Source organism: Odontesthes bonariensis, chromosome 24 (genome assembly GCF_027942865.1).
Source record: "Odontesthes bonariensis isolate fOdoBon6 chromosome 24, fOdoBon6.hap1, whole genome shotgun sequence".
Taxonomy (NCBI): domain Eukaryota; kingdom Metazoa; phylum Chordata; class Actinopteri; order Atheriniformes; family Atherinopsidae; genus Odontesthes; species Odontesthes bonariensis.
In genome coordinates this window covers 9,402,722-9,424,597 of record NC_134529.1, presented here as the reverse complement: position 1 = coordinate 9,424,597, position 21,876 = coordinate 9,402,722, and the positions used below count along the sequence as shown (strand labels likewise).

The window sequence follows — 21,876 nt, the reverse complement described above, 5'->3', positions numbered from 1 at the left end:
ATAGTCTGACTGGAATATCAATCCAACTTTTCTAGCTTTGATTCAGCCCCTGTGCCTAAACCCCCAAAGAGCAGGGAGGATGAGCAGACAGCAGGAGAACACAAAGGCCTCAGGAGGGGACTGCGAGAGCATAACATCGGTGCAGGTGTGCTAAGAAAGTAATGATATAGCATGAAAAATACACACAGCTTTTCTGTTTTATCAGGATTCTGCAGCACAAGCCTATATGCAACCATTATGTACACCAACATAGCATAAAAGGTAGAAATATTTCATATACATAACTATAAAACCGCCACATATCGCTTGTTATCTTTTAAGTTATCATTTATTTTTCACTGCAGCTCATAACTAAAGCTATTCACTGGGCCATCTTTTAATATGAAACCACTGATAAAAATACATTTTTATTATTTCATTTTCACTTTGAACAGTTTTCAGTCTGAAAACAACTATCAGTATTTTAGTAGTTGGTGTATAGAAAAATACTCCTTTCATACAGTGTGATATGATTGCTGTGTTTTCATTACTCACACTCTGTGATAACCGTCATTTGGTTTTGTAGCTGCTGATTATTGAATAAAAAGACTGTTCGGGTCCTGAGTAAATCTTTCACACCTCCTCGTTTGCTTTGGCCTTGATATTGGTCAAGTAAATTGCACCTATACTGGAGACTTTAGTTTGCATTCAACACATTATTACTTATTCTGTATTCCAGCCCTGTACGCCTATCAGGAAATCTATTATCGTTCACCACAGCAAGAAGCGGTAATTCAGTTTCAAGGTCAAGTCAACCATAATTTACCCTCGTGGGAGGTTTCAGGACAGCTAAACAAAACATGGCCTGTTAACAGAAATGGAGTAGCGCAACTATAAATTGTTCAGTCTTGATGAGACAGATGATGTAACATCACATCAAAGATAATTAATCCTACCATAGGTATAATTACAAGCGAGCGCCACAGACAAAAAGCAATGCAACGTTAGCATTAATGCGTTTCCACCTTTTTCCTTTATTTCCTTTTTGTGAGGTTTCACTCTAAATTAGTCTTTGCAGTTGAGTCTGGCTTTGCTGCGAGTAAATATTGAGTATATTCAAGATTGGAAACGCAAGGTGAGGAACGAACAAACATAATCACAGGCTTCAATTTTACTCCTTTGTTGACAAGAGATGTTTGTATTCTAGTTCCTCTGACAAGAATTTCTGGGTCTGTTACCTAGTTGATCACCTTTTTTGTAGCAGTTTTCATTAGTGATGGACTGATACCGATGTTAGGTCGTTGGCCGACAGTCTGTACATGATTATTTTCCCCATTACTGCCAGAGAAACAGTAAGCTATACAATGTAAAAGATAACAGTTTCAAAGTATTTCAGCTCTTTATTAAACTCTTTGATTTAGGAAGTTTTTTCGAATAAATGAATTAGAAACTTTTTGATAACTCTTTATATAAAATAAACCAACTAAATGACTTTTCGGGGCTTACATCGAACAACAAATTTTTACTAGATGAATATCAGCCATTGCCATCGGCTAGTGTGTCCCTACCTGCCGATAGGCCCGTTATAGTCCAGAAGTTGAGTGTTGGCTTAGGTCTGTGCTTTTTGTGCATTTCTAGTTTTCAGTGATTGTTAAAGTTTGTCATTTTTCAAAGTTTCTGAGACGGATGTATATCCTTACAGAGGTTGGTCACCATCTTATGCTTTGGACATGTTTCTGCAGCCTCTCTGTGTTGGCGCTTTACAAATCCGCGTGTTCGTGCTTTCACATTTTGCTGCCAGTTGTGGGATGCCTCAAGTGCTCTGTCGTGTGCTTTTCCCTTATCGTGTCTTCATGCTTCATCCTCTTCGGAAGAAATAATCAGTCGTTATCTGCCCTGATTACTTTTGGTGCATCATCTCGTAGAACTGCCCTCTTTTAGGTTTTTGGAGGACTGCATGCTTGTCCATCTGTGTATCTTAAAGTTCCTTCACTCGGGGTGGACTGAGGACGACACAGACAGTTATCTCTGTAATACCACTAGCCGTGTCTACACATGCAGATCTTTTTCCTCTGTCTCTACAATTACCTGGGGCAATTTGTTACTCATTATTTTTCACTTGGGCTAGGACAAGCAGGGGATTGAACCACTGGTCTTTCCTTAGGCACTATCATTAAAGTCATGAAAGATGCTTCCATCGCTGCACTGTGGCTGTTGTTTAATCTGTCTGTCTGTAGCTGGTCTCTCATCCAAATGTATTGTAAACCTTAACCAAATCTGCAAAATATAATGCTAGTTTATGATCGTTGCCATCTATTATTATGAATCTCACATAAAGTGATTGGTGTAACACATGAACGCTGCTCTAAGTTGACCTGGGCTTGATTTTTAGATTTTTCTTCAAGATTCGTCATCAATCGCACATGGATTCAGTTTGAATGAGGAAGTTTTGGGCTTGCTATTATTGAAAATTATTCATATTTTATTCCATTTGACTGACGTAAGTAAGATTAAGTGTAGCATAGAAGCTGAAGGGATTTTTCTTTTTTCGTTGGCTTTGGAAAGCACACCCCTGCTCAGCAGAGGACAGCTTACAGTGGGAATACGAATGAAGGGGAATGTCATAGTTCCTGTCATTTCCATGCCATCAGGCTATCAGCAAATTGGCTATCATTCATCATTGTGTCCCACTGCGAAATGAGTGCAAACATAAAACACTGGAGAGGGAACTGCAATGACTTCCATCACCCCGTCAGTAATTCTCTCCAGGGAAAGGCACTGCTTTGCATTTTAGCAGTTGATTTGTCACCCCGAGTGCTTCCGTTGTCCCGTCTCAACCCTGGAGCCTGCAGGGAAAGCTTGATCTCTTAATGGGGCTTTTCAGTTCACCTCTGCCTACACAACCCACATCTAGTGGGCTCAGCTCTGTGCTTTCTTCCTGAAGAGGTTTAGCATGAAAGCAGGGTCTCTGCCCCCCTTTTGCATGATCACTCCAAGGAACTTCCTAACTGTAGGAGGATGTGTGAGAGGAAGTCTTTTTTTTCTGCTCATCGCTCCATCCAAGGTTCACTGTACGAGCCGAAGATGGTGGGTGGGTGTGCTAAGATGGCAAGAGAACTGAAATGGAACTCCCAGATCTTACCGCCTACATGCCCTTCCCTCATAAAGGCATCATTTCTTTTTAGTCTGGCTATCTGCCTTCTCCATGTCAGCACGGTTGTCAAGCTTTGTGTGATCTGCTGTGACTCATTCGTCATTCTGGAGAGCACTGATGTTGCTCTGCTTTCTTTGTAGATATTGTAGGAGGGAGTGGGGATTTTTCCGTAGCTTTCAGCTTGATATGTTCAACACTTCTCTAAGGGCTGATGACTTCATTCGCTTTCCTGAATCAGATTGGCTTATCATTTCAAATTTCCACAGTGTTTTTGGGTGTGGTTTCTGTTTGGTATGAAGAACCAAAGTGGAACTAGAATTTAGGGTTTCCTGTTTCAAAATAAATCGCACTGAGGGACTGGATAGTGTAGTAGTAAGATTGCCACCTTTCATGTGGGTGACCTGGGTTCAAATCCCCCACATGAAAGGTACTACCTCCAGTAGGGTTCCTTAGACAAGACCCCCGTTACCCTACCTGCCTACCTGTATGTCGCTTTGGATAAAAGCGTCTGCCAAATACATAAACATAAATTACTAAAAAATCTTCCTTTCAAAAATAAGCTCCTTTCATCAGACCTTGAAGGGGTCACCACATCAACAAAATAGATAAGTCCTTGGATAAAATGAGAGTTGTTTGGACTCTGTGTACATGAGCGCCGGAACATGATGCACCTTCTCAAAGCTTTACACGATTTTCTGTAAAGCAGCTTTATTAAATTGGCTTTGGGAAAAGTTTGATGAAGAAAATACTTTCTAAATGTTTCGAAATTCAAGGCTCCTTTAACTTTTCACCCAGATTTGAATTTCTAATAACAGGTGCTATCGTGGATGCCAGAATGTCTGTTTTCAGTAAGTGAATGAAAGATAAGCTTTGTGAGAGAGTTGCAGAAGTTTGCGGTGCATATCAGATGTGATTTCAGGACTTTGGCCCTTTCCATGTTTCACCTGATAAGTCTCACATTTATGATTGTGTCTTTGTTCATTTTTTAAAGCTTCATAAACGTTCTCCTTTGGGGCAAATTTAATTCGATGTATTATGCAGCGGATTCTGCTCACTTCTCTCCCAGCCTCACAGTGCTTCTATATTTGGCATGTTTTACCAGCCTTGCATCAAAAACAAATTAGATTATGTTGTACTTTATTCCACACTTTGTTGTATTTGTGATGGAAGACATAACTCGGTTTGGTCTTCATGTTTGCTGAATAATTTGCTATCTCTAATGTCCATATCTGCCTCTTGGAATATCAAAAACTAGGAAATAAGTAGAAATATTACACAGATGGTGTTGATTTGATTATAAGAATTTACACTGATCAGCCAAAACATAACCACCTGCATTGATATTGTTTATGTCCGCCTTGTTTTGACAAAATGTCTGCTGGACTTGAGACATATGTTGGTGTGTTGCAAAATGTATTTAGCAAAAGGATGTTTAAGAGCGAGCTGGTTTCAACGTTTAGCTTCCTTGGATCTTGCTTGTTTTTGGCGTCCTGCCCAACATCCTGTTGAGCAATCAAATGGCCATCTGGGGAGATTTGATGCGGGGTCAGTGCATCAGGCTGTTTGTTGTGTTCCTTGAACCATTCCTGAGCAGTTTTCAGGGGTGGGGTGAAGAGCAGTGTGTGTCCTTGGTCTGCAGCAACGTGAAGCTGGCTGTACGTGTCCATTCACATTAATACCAGTATCCACGGTTTTACTGCAGACTGTAAGATTTTTTTTATTTATTTTTTATCATTGGTATTCTTTCTGTAGTGCAGTACTGTTTTTGTTTTTGTTTTTAACCTTCTGGGCATCTGCTTTTTCTTCTTGTTCTGCTCCCACAGTAAAAAGACATTCGTGTTGGGTTTATTGGTGATTCTAACTCGACCTTGAATGGATGTCTGTGTGTGTCTCTGCAACTAGCTGCTAACCTGTCCGGGTCGTACACAACCTGACCCCCAGTTTCAGCCACAACAGGCTCCAGCACCAATGACTCACTGCAGGATAAAGTGGATATAGCTGATGGGTTTCTTTTGTCTCTCATTCCGACAGAAGACAAGATTCAATCTGTTAAAAGGATGTTATTTTTACAACACTCCTGATCCATGTTCCAGTACCTTCCTGCATTGTAAAAGGCATTGCTTTCTTCTTAATTTCATCCTGATGGCTTGGATATGATACCTGATATCCACTGTAGTGCACTAATGCATTCACTTTCTTTTTTATTGACCAAGGCCATTTCCTGCATGACTACATATATTTAGCCTCTGCATGAATATACAGAAGAGGTAAGCTCAGTTTTCACATAAACCAATGCAGAAATTCCTTTTCTTGCATTTCTGCCACAGATATGATGAAGGTTGTGTGACTCATCCTCAGGTTGTGCAAATCTTTTCACAGTAAGACAGAAATACCCATCATAGATGAAAGACGGATGCTTTTTCAAATGACATATTCTTATTCATGCTCAAAATGTATTTATGAATGCTATTTATTTCTGGGACCAGCAGATTCTGTTCAGCTGAGAGGACCCGCAGAGTTTGTTTTTATGAGAGACACAATTCTCATTATACATAATCATTCAGGTCATGTTTAACATGATTCATATTTTGCATTGCTTATACTGACATTTCTTCCTCATCAGCCCTTAGCAGTCTCTCATACAGTGTACCCTTTGAAAATCTTATATTAAATTCTACTCGGTGTTATGTGGAGGTTTGGCAGTTGGGCACAACATTACAGCAGACATTCCCCAAGGAGTAGGATGTATTTTTCTCTTTTATTTTTTTTTTTACTTTCCAAGCAACTTTCAATTTCCGTGTGGTTTTTTTTCACAGTGAGCACGACCTAAACATACCAACATCACATAAGATTGTTTTCATGTTATTTTTGTGAAGGATTGCATTGAGATTCAATAGCAATTTCATCTCATACCTTCGCTTCACTTTTGAAACATTGATTTGAAGGTCTCACATTTCATTTACTTCCATTTTCAAACATCGTTGAAGGTGGAGTGCTCAGTTAACCCTGGCTCTTTCTCCTCTGTCGAGCGCACAAAAGCCTCAGAGACTTGTTATTATACAGGATTCCTTCTTGAGTGCAATGTTTTTATTAATGTCAGCTTGTTTTCCTTCTCTCCTTTCATTGCATTTGAATTTAAACACGATTAAAAGGTTTGTTGATGTTAATCCAGTTTTGTGTGTTGTGATGCTAATGATGGTTGTCATTATGGTAATGTTTTACAAGGAAAGATAAATGTTCTGAAGTCCTTGTAATCATCATAACTAACATAATTCCGTGTTCAGCTTCATGTACATCTATGTGTGCATTACAAAGGGGAAATATTCATAGGTCATTTTGCATACTTTTAGGTGTTCAAAATGTAAAGTGATATGGTATGATAGGATTTTATTTAAGTTGTGTACCACAGCAAGTTAACTAATTCTGAAAACGATCCACTTTTTGTTTACATCTTTCAAATTTAGACATCATCAGATAAAGAAGGGGGATCAAATTTTGCCAATTTAGATTCTCCCATGATCTTAGTAGACTGTCTAACTAGTCATCAAGGGAAATAGGGAGGAGGTTTCAGTATTTTGCAGCTGTAAAGTCATCCTTTGTTGTTGTAAGGCTACGGGCAATGAATACTAAGTAAGTGTCTGTGATGTGGCAGAAATGATCATTGTTGGCTTTTACGGCACAACAAACCCTGAGGAAACTTTTACCATACTTGCTTTTCAGGCCCCATGGAGCGGGAGCTTAAACTTTTAAGTTTATCAGATGGGAATAAAGCTTCTGAAGGCATCGGGTTTATCAGGTTCCAGGGACTAAATTGGGCAAATGCTGTTTTTAAAATGTATTGCTCAAAATCCTTATAAAGTAGTTTTAGACAGATTGTATTTTTCCTGTAGTTATTGGACTTGCATGAAAAAAATTCTGCCTATTAGACATCCTTAAGTTTCCACTGTGACAAAGCAAAGCATACACAGTGGAATGCTGTGTGTATTTGAAAGAGCTGTCAGTAAGCAAATTACTGGAGATGTAGAAACCCCTTCTGGTCTGTCAAGGTACAGATCTTCATCTCTCGCAATGTATTGTCAGTCAGGTTTAGTTTCAGGAATATATGGATCTAAAAATAAAATGTATCAGACTTAAGAGTTGAGGATTTTCTAAGTGTTAGTCTTCAGTAAAAACAGTGTAAGCTGTTTGCAGGCTCTGTGGCTGTAGTTGACTTTATAAATCAATGTAATTTCATGTCATTCCAGCTGAAGCTTGCAGCTACCACTATCGACATCTATCAGTTTTGCTTGACTGTAATCATGGCCCCTCCTTACACCTTTTTTTCTTTTCCTTTTTCAGCTCCTGGAAGGCAGCTTCACGTCCCAGGTCAGCCATGAAGTCGATGGGCTGATCTTCCAGCCGTGTGGGGTAAGCATCCATCTATGTCAGCCTGTCATTTGTCATACCCATAGCTCCGTTGCCACAGGTTGAATGTCAAACACTGATATTTTCCTGCACCTAGCTTCTACATCAGAATCGGACAGCTTGTCACTCCCAGCACCCATTTGTCACTTTCTGTCCCAGTTTTGCCATCTATCATGACAGAGGAAACTACACTCCAACCTCTCCTCACTCCTACATAAATTCACAAAATCACTGACCTCTCTATGAGACACTGGACCTTAAATCAGACTCATGGTGGTTTGTGTTACGGTGTAAGTGGCCTTAGTTGGAATTCTAATTCACATAGGTTTAGAGCAGCAGGAAATGACTTTCATCTCAGACAGTAACACCATTCCTCTTTTCTTCTTTTGGGATGAGCTGAAGGGCCCATGTTCCTCTGTGCAATATATAAATAAATCTGCATATCATTAATCCTGGAAGGACCTGGGGTAAGAGTCTTGCATATTCTCCACAGTTTCGGCTTGTTATTTTTAGTTTCAGCTCGATGTTAAGCTATTGCAACCAGTCTATGTCTTTTAATGTATTGGGCTAAGCAGCTGCCTCGTTTGACTTTTAGAGCTTTAAGATTTTTTTGTCTCTTGGCTGTTTAAGACACGAAAGTGCAACAGACACCAAGGCCACAAGATCATTTTTTAATTAAAAAAAACAAAGATAAAGTTCATTAATAAAGAAAAGAAGAAAAGAACACAAAATGTAATACGTAAATGATAAAAAATTCACTTAAAATACACTGTTTATGTTAGTTTTGTTGCTGTTGTGTTGAAATAATCTCCAGCCAATGGTGTGAAATAATCAGCGTATACAGTAATCTGAAAATAAAATGTATATCGGCCCTATTAATGGGTTGACTCATTATTTGTTTCTGTTTTTAAAGAAAATGTGGTTCAGAAAAAGTTAAATTAAAAGTCAAGTCATCACAGGTTTTTTTAGATGAACTGTTTGTAACACTCGGCGCTGGTGCAGCAGAATACAGGATGGTGGTGGCGAATCAAACTGTGTCCTCACAGCAAGCTGGTGTAAAATTCACTGCTGGAAACTTTATAAACAAAGACTTTACTCACCTTCCTGTTGAGAGTATTTCATAATTGTAACAAGAAAGGCAGAACGTTTTTGTCTTGCCTTAATTCAGCTCTCTGACATGACTAACTGGAGTCAACATGTACTTTATCTCACTTGAACTTCTCACTGGTCCTAAAGCGAATAATCTCGAGTGTTCGGGTTGCAACCCCGTCAGAGATGTGACGATAACCAACATCATTACCGCCCTTTTCTTAATGTCGCTCATTTCCATCAAAGGTATTAAGCAGCTGAACGTCAATTTATGAAGGCTTTCCTGTGATTATCACTATATGGTGGTAGCATTACTATTAGCATAATGATTTAGAAGTCATTGATTTTAATGGTATTGGTGTATGCCAGAGCTAAAACATCTTAAACCTACTTCATGCTAACATTATAGTTTGTGGGAGATGATTTAAACTACCAACTATGTCAGAGATTGCAACCAGCTAAAATACCCCTGCCTCATCCTGCCCTTAGTGGCTTAAAAGTGAAATAATGGTGGCCACAAACAGCGTAAAAGGCCGTTGTTTGGATTTGACCTTTGGTTTATCATAGAAATATGTTGGTGCAACATGGCGGACTGTGAGGAAGATGATCCGCACTGTTTGTGGATGTAAACAGTTTGTTCTATTGTAATTCAAATATCAGTCTACACATAGAAAAACCTAATTATATTTATCGAATGTCTTCCCCGCCAGATGATCCCTCTAAATGTTGCGTGATAGAGACAAAGAAAGATGATCAGTTCTCTGTGCACTCGACTGTGAAATTTGCCGATGGCAGGTTTACCCAGCTGCATTTTCTGTCCACCACAACACAAGCAGAGACCATCTGCATTTCCAAGCAGGCGTCTCCTCAAGACTCCTCAACTAATGTGTCACTGTCTCAATCAGTAATGCAAAATAAATATCTTATTTTTGCAGCTGCTCTGTTGTGCTTGTTGTATAATAATCGTGTTTTTTTCCCCCCTACTTTTTATATTTTTGGATATATTTGAATTTGGATCATAGCTGTTTATGATTTGCCTGGTTTACGGTGCATCACTCAGAAGGGATGAAAGAAAGCTAATTAGACTTAGGGTTATGGTAGATTAATTTCTAAGACTGTTGAGAACATTACAGAAATATTTGCGGAAGTCAATATTTATGTGACAAAGGGATGTGATTATCAGTTTCTTTTTTCAGCTGTATGTTATTGGGCGTATTATGCCTGAGAGAAATTGTCTGGAGGCTGTATTGAATTTCCAAATTGTTCACGATTCTGACTAGAAAATGGTTTAGGATTGAGAGCGGTTGGATCCTTGCTGTTTTGATGCTGCCACCTTTGATTTGTGGTGATATTATCCTCTGTTGACTCATAGAATTTCACAGGTCATGACAAATTGAGTCTGAGAGAGGGCTTGTCAAATGTTGAGATGTATATGTCTGCGCATTCACTCGACCTGCCAAGCAAATGGCAACAAGATCGTCCGCATCCAAGTCGTGGATTAGGACTTAACTGTCAAACAGGGTTTCTGATTTGTTTTGGCAGCTTTGTTTTACTGAGCTGAAATTATTGCTGTTCATCAAACGGAAGCAGAATCCGCTGGGACAACCTACCTGTCAGTGAGAAAACTGAAAGGGCGGACAGGTCATTGTTCAGTCGAGTCATTTTTACTCTCAGGTGCCTTTTATCAGCCCCCTTATGTAAGTCTTGCCTTTGAATTGGATGGAAGTCCTTTTCACAGCACTGCAAACTGTTCCCGATGTTCATTTCAGAAATAACCATTAGAGATTTTCATGTTTATTTATAATTATGCTGTCTGTGCTTGCAGTGATTTGTGATTAAATCACCAATTATTTAAAGTAATGCTGTACAGAAGTTTAATGTTTCAGAAAGGAGGAAATCTCTCCAAATTCTGAAGTTTTAGCAGCTGGCTTTAGTCTGCACAGCCACTCAAACAAATGGGTCGGGACCCGAAAAGCAAGCATGTCTTAAATGATTATGCAAATAATCAGCCATCTGATGTGGAATCACTACAGCATTTCTGTCTACAGAATCTACATGGATCTGTTAAAACCCTCCTTTGCTAGAAATCAAGTTTTTAGCCTTTTTACCAGATATTTCTGTTGTAATTCATTTTGTGAGCAAAAAAAAAAAACAGCCACCAATGTTATGGCTTGCTGTCTATATGCAATTTTTGGCAATGCACCTTTTAAAACCTCAGGTAAGCAAGGGCAAACAGCTTGTAAATGCTACATAGACTACATGGAGCGATCAGAGCTAACCAATGCGGGGTGCAGCTGCGCAGCTAATTTGCATCTGCTGTGATGAACTAATGAAATGAGAAGCTAGCAAGCTATGAGGAGAAAGTAGTACCGGCTTGGTGAACAACACAGGACAAACAAGGCCAAGCAAATAGCACTCTGTGAGTCATTGGAGACGGCAAGAATCTTGCTCACTTGCTCCTGTTCAACTAACCATGGAAGCCATTAGCTTCAGAAGTGCTGGGCTACAGAGGGCTAACCTAGGAGCTGGGAGTGGACTCCCACAAAACACCATGAGCAAGCTTCCGGTCTACTTGCTCCACATCTGAGACTTTGCTCTGCTTGCTCCTGGGCCCATCCACCACTTCTGGAGCCACTAACTTCCGTGATGAGCAGAGCTTTCAGTTGGCTCAGAGTGCCTCGGCTCCTCGCATAATCCTGGGAACAGGAATACCTCAAGGCGTACCGGACTACCTAGTAACTTAGCTCCGCATTTCAGGCAACACATAAGGGATTTATTTTTTTTGTTTTGGATTAGATTTACTTGAATGCCTCTAACTGTTCTGCTTATGAGCAACACAACACTGCAACAGTGGACTGGGTATCATCTCAGCATGTCTTGCATGTTCTTTCAGTGGTAATAACAAGCCCGGTGATAACAGCAGGGGGGCAGACTGAACACTGACACAACCCATCACATGTAAGGCAAGTGGGAATGATGTGCGCCTGCTGTTTCTCGGTCGATATGAAAATAGTCTGCCCTGCCGCTTACTGTGCTCTGATAAAAGACAAAAGTTTCCAACTGTGTCTACGCTTTCGAGATATTTAAAAAACAGACCTTTCTGTTAAAAAAAAGGTTCTGCATCTGGAAATTTAACCCAAAGAGGGGAACAACAAACAGTACTCTGTTGGCAGAGAACTAAACGGCACTGAAAGAGGCTATTGAATTATAGAGAAGAATTAATGGCAGGTACATTTCGATAAGGCTGGATTTAAAGGGATAAGTAAGTGACTTTAAATAAATGTGAAGTACCCTTTATCTGTTATATCCTCTGTAATAATAACCCATTTACAGTCAGTCTGTGAACAAAGCATTCATGCTTCAGTACAGCAGCAATCACTTGCATGTACAAGAAAAAGACATTTAGAGGTTTGCTGAATTAATATTTATTAAACTGCCCTTTTTTTTTTTTTTTTTACCCTCTTTAGATTTATTGCTGGCTCGTGGTAGAAATTGCCCTGATATGCCCTCCTCTGTAAATAAGAAGATGTTTTTGAGGGATGCTGAGCTGTAGTGATTAGCATATTGGTTTGTGGGGAGCTCTTAATGCCACCCCCTAATGTGAGCATTTGATGTTCTGCATTTGGAATCACATCTTTCTTTGGGGCATTTCAGAGCTCCACCATCTTTGCTTCTATTGTAAGAAATGATGTTCAGTGCTTTCATTAGTTGAATTAATCCAGTGTTAAAGATCAGAGAGGCTCTGGCCTTGGTGCTTTTAGAGTTTTCTCATTTTAACATGACAGGGTACTCCCAGAAGAAATGACCACCTGCAGGTGAAACCCACTCTGATAAATACTGCTCAGATACCAGCCTTAGTTACTGCATTAATATTGGCTACACGTGACCAATCTGTTATGGAGAAAAATACATATTTTAGCTCCATTTAATGCATAAAAGCTACTGCTGATTTAAGGAATGTAGTTCTTGAGGAGCTAATATTTTTTTGGACTACAACCAGGTGTGGATGCATGCTGGAGCTCACTGTGCACACTTTTGTTTTACATAAGATAGATAGAACTATGAATGTCCACATAAGCTTTGTGGTTCTTTATTAGCAGACTTGATTTGTAGTGGATGTAAAAAGAAATGCCTTTTTCTGTAGATGCCAATCTACTGTGCAAGTACGGTATTGTATAGGGCTACAGCAAATGATTATTTTGGTAATCAAGTATTCTGTTGATTATTCCAACAACAAATCAAGTAATCGGATTGTAAATGCTTACATCAATAGAATTAATTAAATATTGACTATTATGTTGATATTAGTGCTGTAGAACACTAGATATTTGCCTTCTCTACGTGTGTGTTTTTCTCCTAATATCTCTGCTGTTATATATATTATACTTTGATGGACCTGAATTCCCAATGAAGCCCCTTATTTTCCTTTTTCCTGTTCAGACAGCACAGTGAGTCAGAAATGGAGACTGATATAACACCAGCCAAGACAATAACTATCCTCAGTGAACATATGTTGTTCACAAGCGTACATTTTTACTAGCAAACATACTGATTTACTATAAAAAGCTAACCTGAAACATTATTTCAGTGCGTTTGTACACATCTAGTCTACTGGATGTGTAAACTGGCTGCTTTTTCCTGAGATACCGTGTCAATGACGTTGGGTTTTTTTGGTTATCTAATTTGGTTTTACAATTAATCCACTGTGCAGAATTTTTGCTTTTCTTTTGTTTGAAATGGTCCTGATCTTTAGACATTTTGCGTCTTTTTCACTGAGTTTGCTCCTCTTTTTCTTCTTCTTCTTCTTCTCAAAGCAAATCAAGTCGTTTTTGTTTTCGAGTTTCTGGAAGGGAAATGGAATAGAGTGACTCACTGCGACAAAGAGACACTCTTGTTGGATCATTGCTCAGTGCCCTGCAGATTACCTCTGTTTGCTGTTGGAATCACATTGGGAGACGAGGCTTTGCTTCTGCACAAGAATTCTGATCTTTGGCAAGTTTCCCTCAAAGTAAATATCTGATCAGGTTTAATCTTTTAGTAAATGGACATTGCTCATTTAGTTAAAGGCACCTTCACTATAGTTTGTAGCAAATGCAATAGGAGGATTTCAGATTTTGCAGTTGCAAATACTGTTTGCCATCAACAATGTGTAGGTTGTCAATAAGTCATTGATTTTGCTTTGTCTTTACACCAGCCAGTGCTGAGTTAATCTCTTGTGTGAATGGAATTAGGATGATCTGGGGTTAATCTTACCAGGCTCTTGCTGATGTGAATGTCCATTTATATTTGATGAAGGTTACCACCTCAGCAGCCGCAGTCACCGGGTGTGTTATCTCACCCAACACATGGTGTCCTTGGGATATGTTTTCTTTGTTGCAGGAATATCAAGTAGATTTTTAATGGATAACAAGACCGTTGCTACAGATGGCAGAGTTGCTGATGAAAGCTCTCCAGATGTACAGATCTCTGAGCAAAGAGAACAAAGAAGAATGTTTGTTTTTTTAGAAGATCACTTCAATTCTACCCAAAAGCTAAAGCCTGTATGGATATTTAATGTGGGCCTTGTGAAATCGAAGCTTCAGAATTATTCTGTTACAAATGAACAGTGATAAGTATTTAAAACGAGGCCCATAAATCGTCATGATTTGCATTGCATTGCGTCTGTAGACGACTTACCACAAGATTTGCTCTTTAGGTTTCAACTGTCCCCCTTTTCTTTAAAACCTGGATTTATCCCAAGACATCTTTTTTTATTCCACTGCACCATTTTTGCACTTCAAGAGCAAATACCTTTAAAAGCCCTCACACACACACACACACACACACACACACACACACACACGCATACACACACACAGTGTCAATGTGTCTCTCAAAGAAACCAGCCTGTGTCTGAGCTTTAAAAGAGGGAGCTTTTCTCTGGGGAGCAACTTTATTAGACTTTTTTTTTTTTAATATAATCCATAGCACACTTAAACATTAAGTCTGCCTTGCAGCAAAAAGCTGTTATTAAAATGAGACTGTGAAAAAACACTGTAATCAAAGGGCTTGAAGTAAACTCTCCAGTAAGCTTTCTTTTCCCCTGCAGAGTTGGGCACTCTACATACACAAAGCTTTTGTTTTATTAAGGATTGGCATATTTACTTCATTGAGTGAAGTAAATCTCTTGAGTCACCTGTTGCTGCAACCTCTACTCTCACTTGTGAGCTTTGGATAATGCCCCCCCAAAAAAGGAGGTTTCCAACGCAAGCGGCTGAAATGCGTACTCTCCAAGATCGGATGTGAAGTGAAGGAAATTTGAGAGACACTCAGAAGTTGCCAGCAGGACTTTGTTAAACACAGGAATTATGTATGTTGAACAGTTTGCTTGCATTTGAGAACATTTGCAGTTTGGTTCGGCCAATACAAGCAAATACTGCATCTAAAGCTCTGAAAAAAAAATTTAATTAAATTTTTCTGTTATGGTTTCCTCCCAAAATCTTTTTTTTTTTTTTATACACCCTTGTAAATTTTGACATTAAAAGAATTGGGCAACTTCGATCTGAAGCTTTCCAGTCACTCGTCACATTGACTGTTTGCTGTGCTCGACCTCAATTCTTATACATGCTCATACATGCACATACACTGCCATAGCTCCTTGTTGTTTCTTTAAAGATGCTATTTAGAAATCCTGACACACTCTTCACAAATGTGGCCATGAACTGCAAAACACAAGAGACACCACATGTCCCATCTGAACGCGTAGCCAATTCTTGCATCTGTACAATGGTTCGTGCACAATTCATGCAAAACTAACATGTCCCAAAATCCCAGCTCATGTTCCGTATTAGTGGGTGCACAGTTACGGTGCTTGGGGAATTCTGCTTCACGCTAATAGGAATTATGAATGTGCACGAATCACAAATCTCTTACAAAGCCCTTTTGCCGTTGTTATGCTCACTCTGAAAAGAAGTCAAACCCCTTCTGCAAAGATATCCTTTTTTAAATCAAAATGAGGCATTTTTTTGCATAGAAAAATGTGTGGGATCTGTCACTCAACACAGTTGAATGAAGACTAGAAGTTTTATTACGTCTGTAATATTTAAAGGGTTTGGTTGTTTGACAATCAGAGTTCTGTTCTGTGTAAAGTGTGTGGGCACTGTTCAAACTAAGAGCAACCTGTTCCAGCTCCTGAGATGCATGCAGCGAAATCTGAAAAATGTGTCACTGTTTCAAATACTGAGTGCAGCCACAGCTGAAAAGGTGCCAGCATCAACTACCTTTTCCAACAGTATCACACGATTTTGTATCACACACACACATTGCACTCTTTTGTTGCTTCGTGGGCATGAATATGCCAGCTTTTAGATCACCTTTGAGCTGCTGAGTTTTGTCGTTGTAAAGGTTTAATGTTCCTACGATAACTATTCCAAGAAATTCATGTTACACAGTCGTTACAGGCGCTTGTTTTGTCGTGTATGGCACCTTTTAAACATTAGACACCACAGAAACACACCTCAGTGTTTACTTTTTTTTTCTCCGCAGTCTGACAGTCACAGTCTCTGAATTTCTAACTTGACACTGCAGGTAATTTATATGCAATGGCACATCATTACACGAAATTGAATTTGATAGACAAGAGATATGTTCCTGAAGGGAAGGTCGGCTCTGGGGGTCTGTTTTGCACTTAATAACGCTCTTGTCTTTTTTGTGCAGCCACTTATTGACTAGACTAACAATGGTAATGAAAGAGCGAGTGCATCAGGCAGCGAAGTTTCATTTAGAAATTAATTTGAAGGTTGTCTGTTTATTCTACCTGCAGTTTGATTGAGCTCTCGTGGGGTTGTTGCCATGGTTCTGCTGGCATGAATTCATTTATAGCAAACATTGCTTTGGTTTGAAATGGCGGCAGACATATTTCAGCATGTAGAGTTTGGAACCAGGCTGAATAGATCCTCAGGGCCATGGATTTTTATTTATTTCTTTTAAAGGTGACTAACACACCACAGTGCAAAGCATTATAACGGCATATTTGATTTGAAATAAACAGAAAGTGTGTCAAATATTGACTCTGACAAATGTTTTTTTAAGGAAGAATACGCTTATTTTGAATTGGATGACATTCCCAACTTTCAAAGCTTTGATTTTCCTCTGTGTCGCATCACTTCATCTTTAACAGCTCTGTGAGTGGTTTTTTTTGGAACTGAGGGGTTCAGTTGCTTTAGTTTTGAAAGAAAAATGTCTCCTTACACCTGCTCAATACATTCCAGCTGCTCAACGACTTGGTACCTCCTTTGTTGTTCTGTTTGTTTCATAATTCTCCAAATGTTATCAGGTCAGGACTTCAGGTTGGCTAATTTAGCACATGTTCTGAGCATGTTACCAGTTAATCTAGATGTTACTAGATGTTACTCTATATGTGTCTTAACAACGCTTCTGTAGCCCTTTGTTGCCCCTGTAACAACTTTTTGGGGTACACGTTAAGAGCGTTAAATGATTCAATGAAGGATAGAACTTGTAGTTGCCGTGTTCTTTTTTTCTGATCATTAACTGAATAAAGGGTGGAAATGACTTGAAATACGTTCTTATTTGCAGTGTTACTTTTTTTTGTTGTTTTTGTGGAGATGATTATGTGCTTTTTAACCACTGCTGCTGCTTTTATGTGGTCAAGAGGTGGGAAATTAGCCACAAAGGGTGTTTTTGTTTGTGGTGGCTGAAGCTTTGAATCTGCTACATCTCCTCTGAGAAACAGTGTCTCTATTAGTGTATGAACTCCTCTCAGTGTGAAGCTCTTAAAGTGGAAATAGACTTTTAGTGTCCAGCCAGAAAGAAAGTGTAGACATTTCTGTCACCAAGCTTGAATTGTTTCTGGTGGCCATTTAAACTTTGTGTCTACAGTACACCAACGCCATCATTTTCTTTAAAGAGAGAAACTGTTCAAATGTCTTCATCAGCTTTCCCCTTTCGTACACTTGTTGTCTAGACTAAATGGACACGTAAAATTTTTTTCGAATTGGTCAGGCAGCTGTGATTATCTGGAAGATGCATTTCTACCTTTAAACGGGCTCATTTGTAACACTTTGTACAAACTGATTCATTTCAAGTCGACAGAACCCATTACCACCTACATTAGCTCTGAACTGTGACACGAGACATAAAACGCTGCCCAAAGAATCACAGAATAAACGTGGAATTTCAGCAAATGATGGGCTTGATTATGGAATGATTAAAACTTGTAGGAAAATGTTTCACAGGCTTTAAAGCTATTCAGAAAGCCCAGCAGCTTGCCAAACTCAGACAACAGGTTCAGTGTTTGTGGAGGAGTGAAGTTTTCGTTTGTATCGGTCGTGGAGATGTTTCTCTGGCCGTGGTGATTCAAACTTCTAAAGTCCTGCCACACGGGACATATGTGGGTGGAGTCAGGACCTCCTTCTGTAGTCATGTACAGTGACAGCGCAGGTTCTCCTGAGGAATCCTGTCTGTTTTCCACACATTTCCTTGGCGTACGCTTCTGTTACCTGGCAACCTGACAGTGACAGATTCTGGTCATCTGTTCCCGCCTCCAACCGTCATGTCTTTACTTTTCTCATGTTTCGGTGCACTTGATTCATGTCCTTCGAAATGTCAGGCACACATGAATAATCAAAGCGGCGGAGGAAAGCATGTTGTTTGCTCTTTGTCATACGGTATGTTTGTGTGGGGTGGAACACAGTAAAGATTTGAGAAAATGCAATCGTGTTGAATCACTGTGAATAATTAGTCAGATTTATATTTACTTACTTATTCTTGTGATTTAGCCAGTGAATGTTCCACTTAGACTCCAATTGTTTAATTTCCAATCTGGAGTCATTAGCTCTCTTATTCCTGTCAGGAGCTCATTTTTAACCAAAGATCAATTAGATACCATCAGGGCGTCATAATAGACGGTCATTTCTGTGAGTGTGTTTGGGTGATTAGCTCAAAATTCAGCACAGCTCGCGAGTATTTTGGGTTGACAGAAATGAAGAACTGCCCATGGAGCAACAAGCATCACTTTTGTTCTATGAAAACATATTTTGATGGCAGCAAATTTTTCATAATTGTCTTTTTTTTATTTTTTCCTGCAGAGATACAAAGCTGGTAGGTGTGATGAAATCCTCAAGTGGAAGCCCCCCAACCTCAACTCAGTGGATTTTCGCCTCAAGATCAGCAAAGTCGGAGGAGAGGGGTAAGTCGCCGTTGCCAGGGAAACACTCTGCTAGTCGAATCCAGTAGCACCTATCATTTCGTTACACTCCAAGGTGTGTACTCGGAGACATACACATACTGTATTGCTGTCAACGGCGTGCTTTGAATCAAACACCACGCCGATTTTTTTTCTACACTAAAACATTTAAATTCATCCCGTGTGTTTTCTCTTCCCCTTGAGGTTCAATTCCTTTTACTGCAACACGGCGTCTCCGTCCACTTTGGTTTCGTCACGTCGGATGCGTCTTATTTACCGCATGAGCTTTGCCTTTCTCGCTCACATTTTTATGTTTGCAAGCCTCTACTGGATAAGTTGTTCAGATCCACTGCTACAGTTTCTGATGAGATGAAACAAAAAACTACGCTGGTTCAGACAATATAGTTAAACTATATGAAATGCAGAGTTGTTGTAAAATGAATTGTCTCAAAGTCTGATGCAGTGCATTTTATTTAAAAAAAAAAGTCCTCTGGCCTCTGCAGCAGTGAAATATCTCAGCATCAGCTGGATAGTTTAGCACCATCATGTTCCAAAAATCATGAATTCCAATCACTTTGGTTATCCCGTTTCCGTTTTTGTGGGTGGGGGTGTCAGTTGAATGGATTCCCATGAAATTTTTGATCAGGCTCCTGCAGGGTCGACTCAAGATCTCTTAAGTTTTACTGCTACAAAACTGAAGGCCTACTTAGTTTCCTGCCTGCTCAATTATCATCGGGTTTGCATTGTAAATTTGAGCATGTTAACATGCTGACGTTTGCTGTAACACTTCATCACATCACTAGTAGCATTAATTACAGTCTCTTAGAGCTGGTGACATGGCTGTTAACTCTGTTGGTGCATTAAATCATCCTTTTGCTCTGAGTTCCTCCAGCCAAGTCTGTGAATGTTACCTGAGCTGCTGTCAGCGTTCAAGCTGCCTTTCGCTCTGAATGTCAATTTGACCTTGGTGACTGTCCTAGGTTTGTAGCCACAAGCCTGCATCCATTCAGCAACAGACTGAGAGGATGACACCAGAGCACAGTCACCCATTCTACTCCAACAGCCAGCAGGCCAGCCTGGAAGCTTCTTGACTCCTCCTTTACGCGTGGGAGAACACAGATGATTATTGTTGCCATTTGAGAACGTTCTGATAAATCCGCAAAAGCTCAAATTTGCTGGCAGACGAGTAAATCTCACTCAGTCTTTGTGTAGGTTTTCAAATCTGTGTGCTAAGTTTCTGTCTGAAAGGGAGACGTGGACAGACGTGTTTGGAGGTAACATCTGTTTATTCCTCAGCCCACTCAATCAGTCCAAGAGCACAACTTTGCGTACCACTGATACATACGCCTTGCTAGTTTTATTACCCTCTCTGAAGGATAGCACGGACGCATGCGGTGATAATTGCGTGTCAGTGAGAGGGAAGAGGTGGAAAAAATGGAAAGATGAAGCAGTTGCAGAGACATTGCAAGCACTTCTCCCAAGCAAGGTGCCTTGAAATATTGTATCAATTGCTTGAATTCTGGATATTTTGAGCCAGTATTATTATTTCCTCTAAAGACAGGATGAGAGATGGTTACATCATCATCCCTTAGGTGTGCAGTGTTTTTAAAGGCTTGTCTGAATGGATTTGATTGCCTCTCCAGAAACCGTGTCCAATCTTTTCTTACTATTCTTTTTTTTCTTTTCTTTTTTCTACACATTGCAATCCATATTTTGTGGAAATAATCTAATCAAGTCCACACCCAAAAAAGCGCATCAGACCGAAGATGAGAAGATGAGAATGTAAAGTTGTTGCTTTTGACCGATGGTATTTTTGTTCCAAGTTGTATCCAGGGTGAAAGTATTCAGTGGAACAGCTCTTTAATGTTGTTGTTTTTTAAAGACGATAGTACAAAAATGGAGATAATCTAGAGCAAACGAAGGTAAGAGTGAGCGCCACGAATGCAAAGTAAGCAGTTAGGAAGTTTTTCCATCTCTTTTTTTTTTTGTGGAGGGGAGTAGGAGTAATGCATTTGACTGCTTTTCGGAGGAAGTTGTTTTGCAGTATGTTAGTTTTTGGCCTGATGGTTCTGTATCTCTACCCAGAGTTTAAGGGAAGGACAGATGATGTGCAGGGTGAGAGGGGTACTTTAAGATACAGCTGCCTTCTTTTTGGCGTCCGCAGTGTAAATCATCCCCCTCAGGAAGGGGGTGGCTTAGTTTTGTGCCTGTGACCCCACCTGCTGCGAGACCTTTCTGATCTCTTTTGTGCAGCTGGTGAAACACACTGTGCAGCAGTAGGTCAGGAGCCTTTCTATTGCTGACCGATATAAGTCGCCTCCCTTTTCATCATCAGGTGACATGGGAGGTGAGCAGGTTTTAACTACCTGAGAAAGTAAAGCCTCTGTTATTCCTTCCCCACCTGATGGCATATGTGTGTGGACCGGGTGAGGTCAACCGAGATGTTTTCATCAAGGAATTTAATATTCTCTACCCTCTCCACCTCCGTCCTGTGTATGAAGAGGGCAGAGTGCTCATTGTGCTGAAATTTCCTGAAATCTACAATGATTTTTATGTTTAAACCAAGGTTATGGCAAGAGCACGATAATGTCAGATGCTGAACCTCCTCCCTGTAGGCTATAGTTCAATTTCAGTCCTGCTATCGGGGTGTCATCATTAAATTTGACGATTTAATTGGTAAGGTGAATGGTGATGCGATCCTGGGTCGAGAGGGAGGAAAGAAGGGGGGTGACGACACCTCACACATCCTGACATTCTGGGGTATGTTGCTCAGGATCCATGTAGACTGCCTAAGCCTGTCAGCTGAGTTTCTTAGCCAGTTTGTAGGGAACAGTTGTGTTAATAGCTGTCCTGAAATCCTCAGAACATCCAGTAGGTATTTTCCAGGTCCACCTTTGTAAAGCCTGTGTAGGCCCAGGATGCCGTGATAACTGCATCCTCTGTTTGCTTGAAATGCAAACTGATGTTGATCGAGGTCAGCAGAGATGGCATACTTAACGTGGGAGAGAAAGAGTCTCTTTAGACATTTAGACATCCATTATGGAGATGCTGCATGCTGTCAAGGGGT

The 21,876-nt window shown here is 39.9% G+C and overlaps 1 protein-coding gene across 1 annotated transcript in view; it reads left to right on the top strand.

Moving 5' to 3' along the window:
- The window catches only part of rngtt (RNA guanylyltransferase and 5'-phosphatase), a 92,620-nt gene that overhangs the window by 54,593 nt on the left and 16,151 nt on the right, over window positions 1-21,876 (top strand). The window contains exons 12-13 of the mRNA XM_075459376.1: window positions 7,472-7,540; window positions 18,712-18,812. Of these exons, the coding sequence (XP_075315491.1) occupies window positions 7,472-7,540; window positions 18,712-18,812 (170 nt within the window). The remainder of the gene's footprint in view (window positions 1-7,471; window positions 7,541-18,711; window positions 18,813-21,876) is intronic.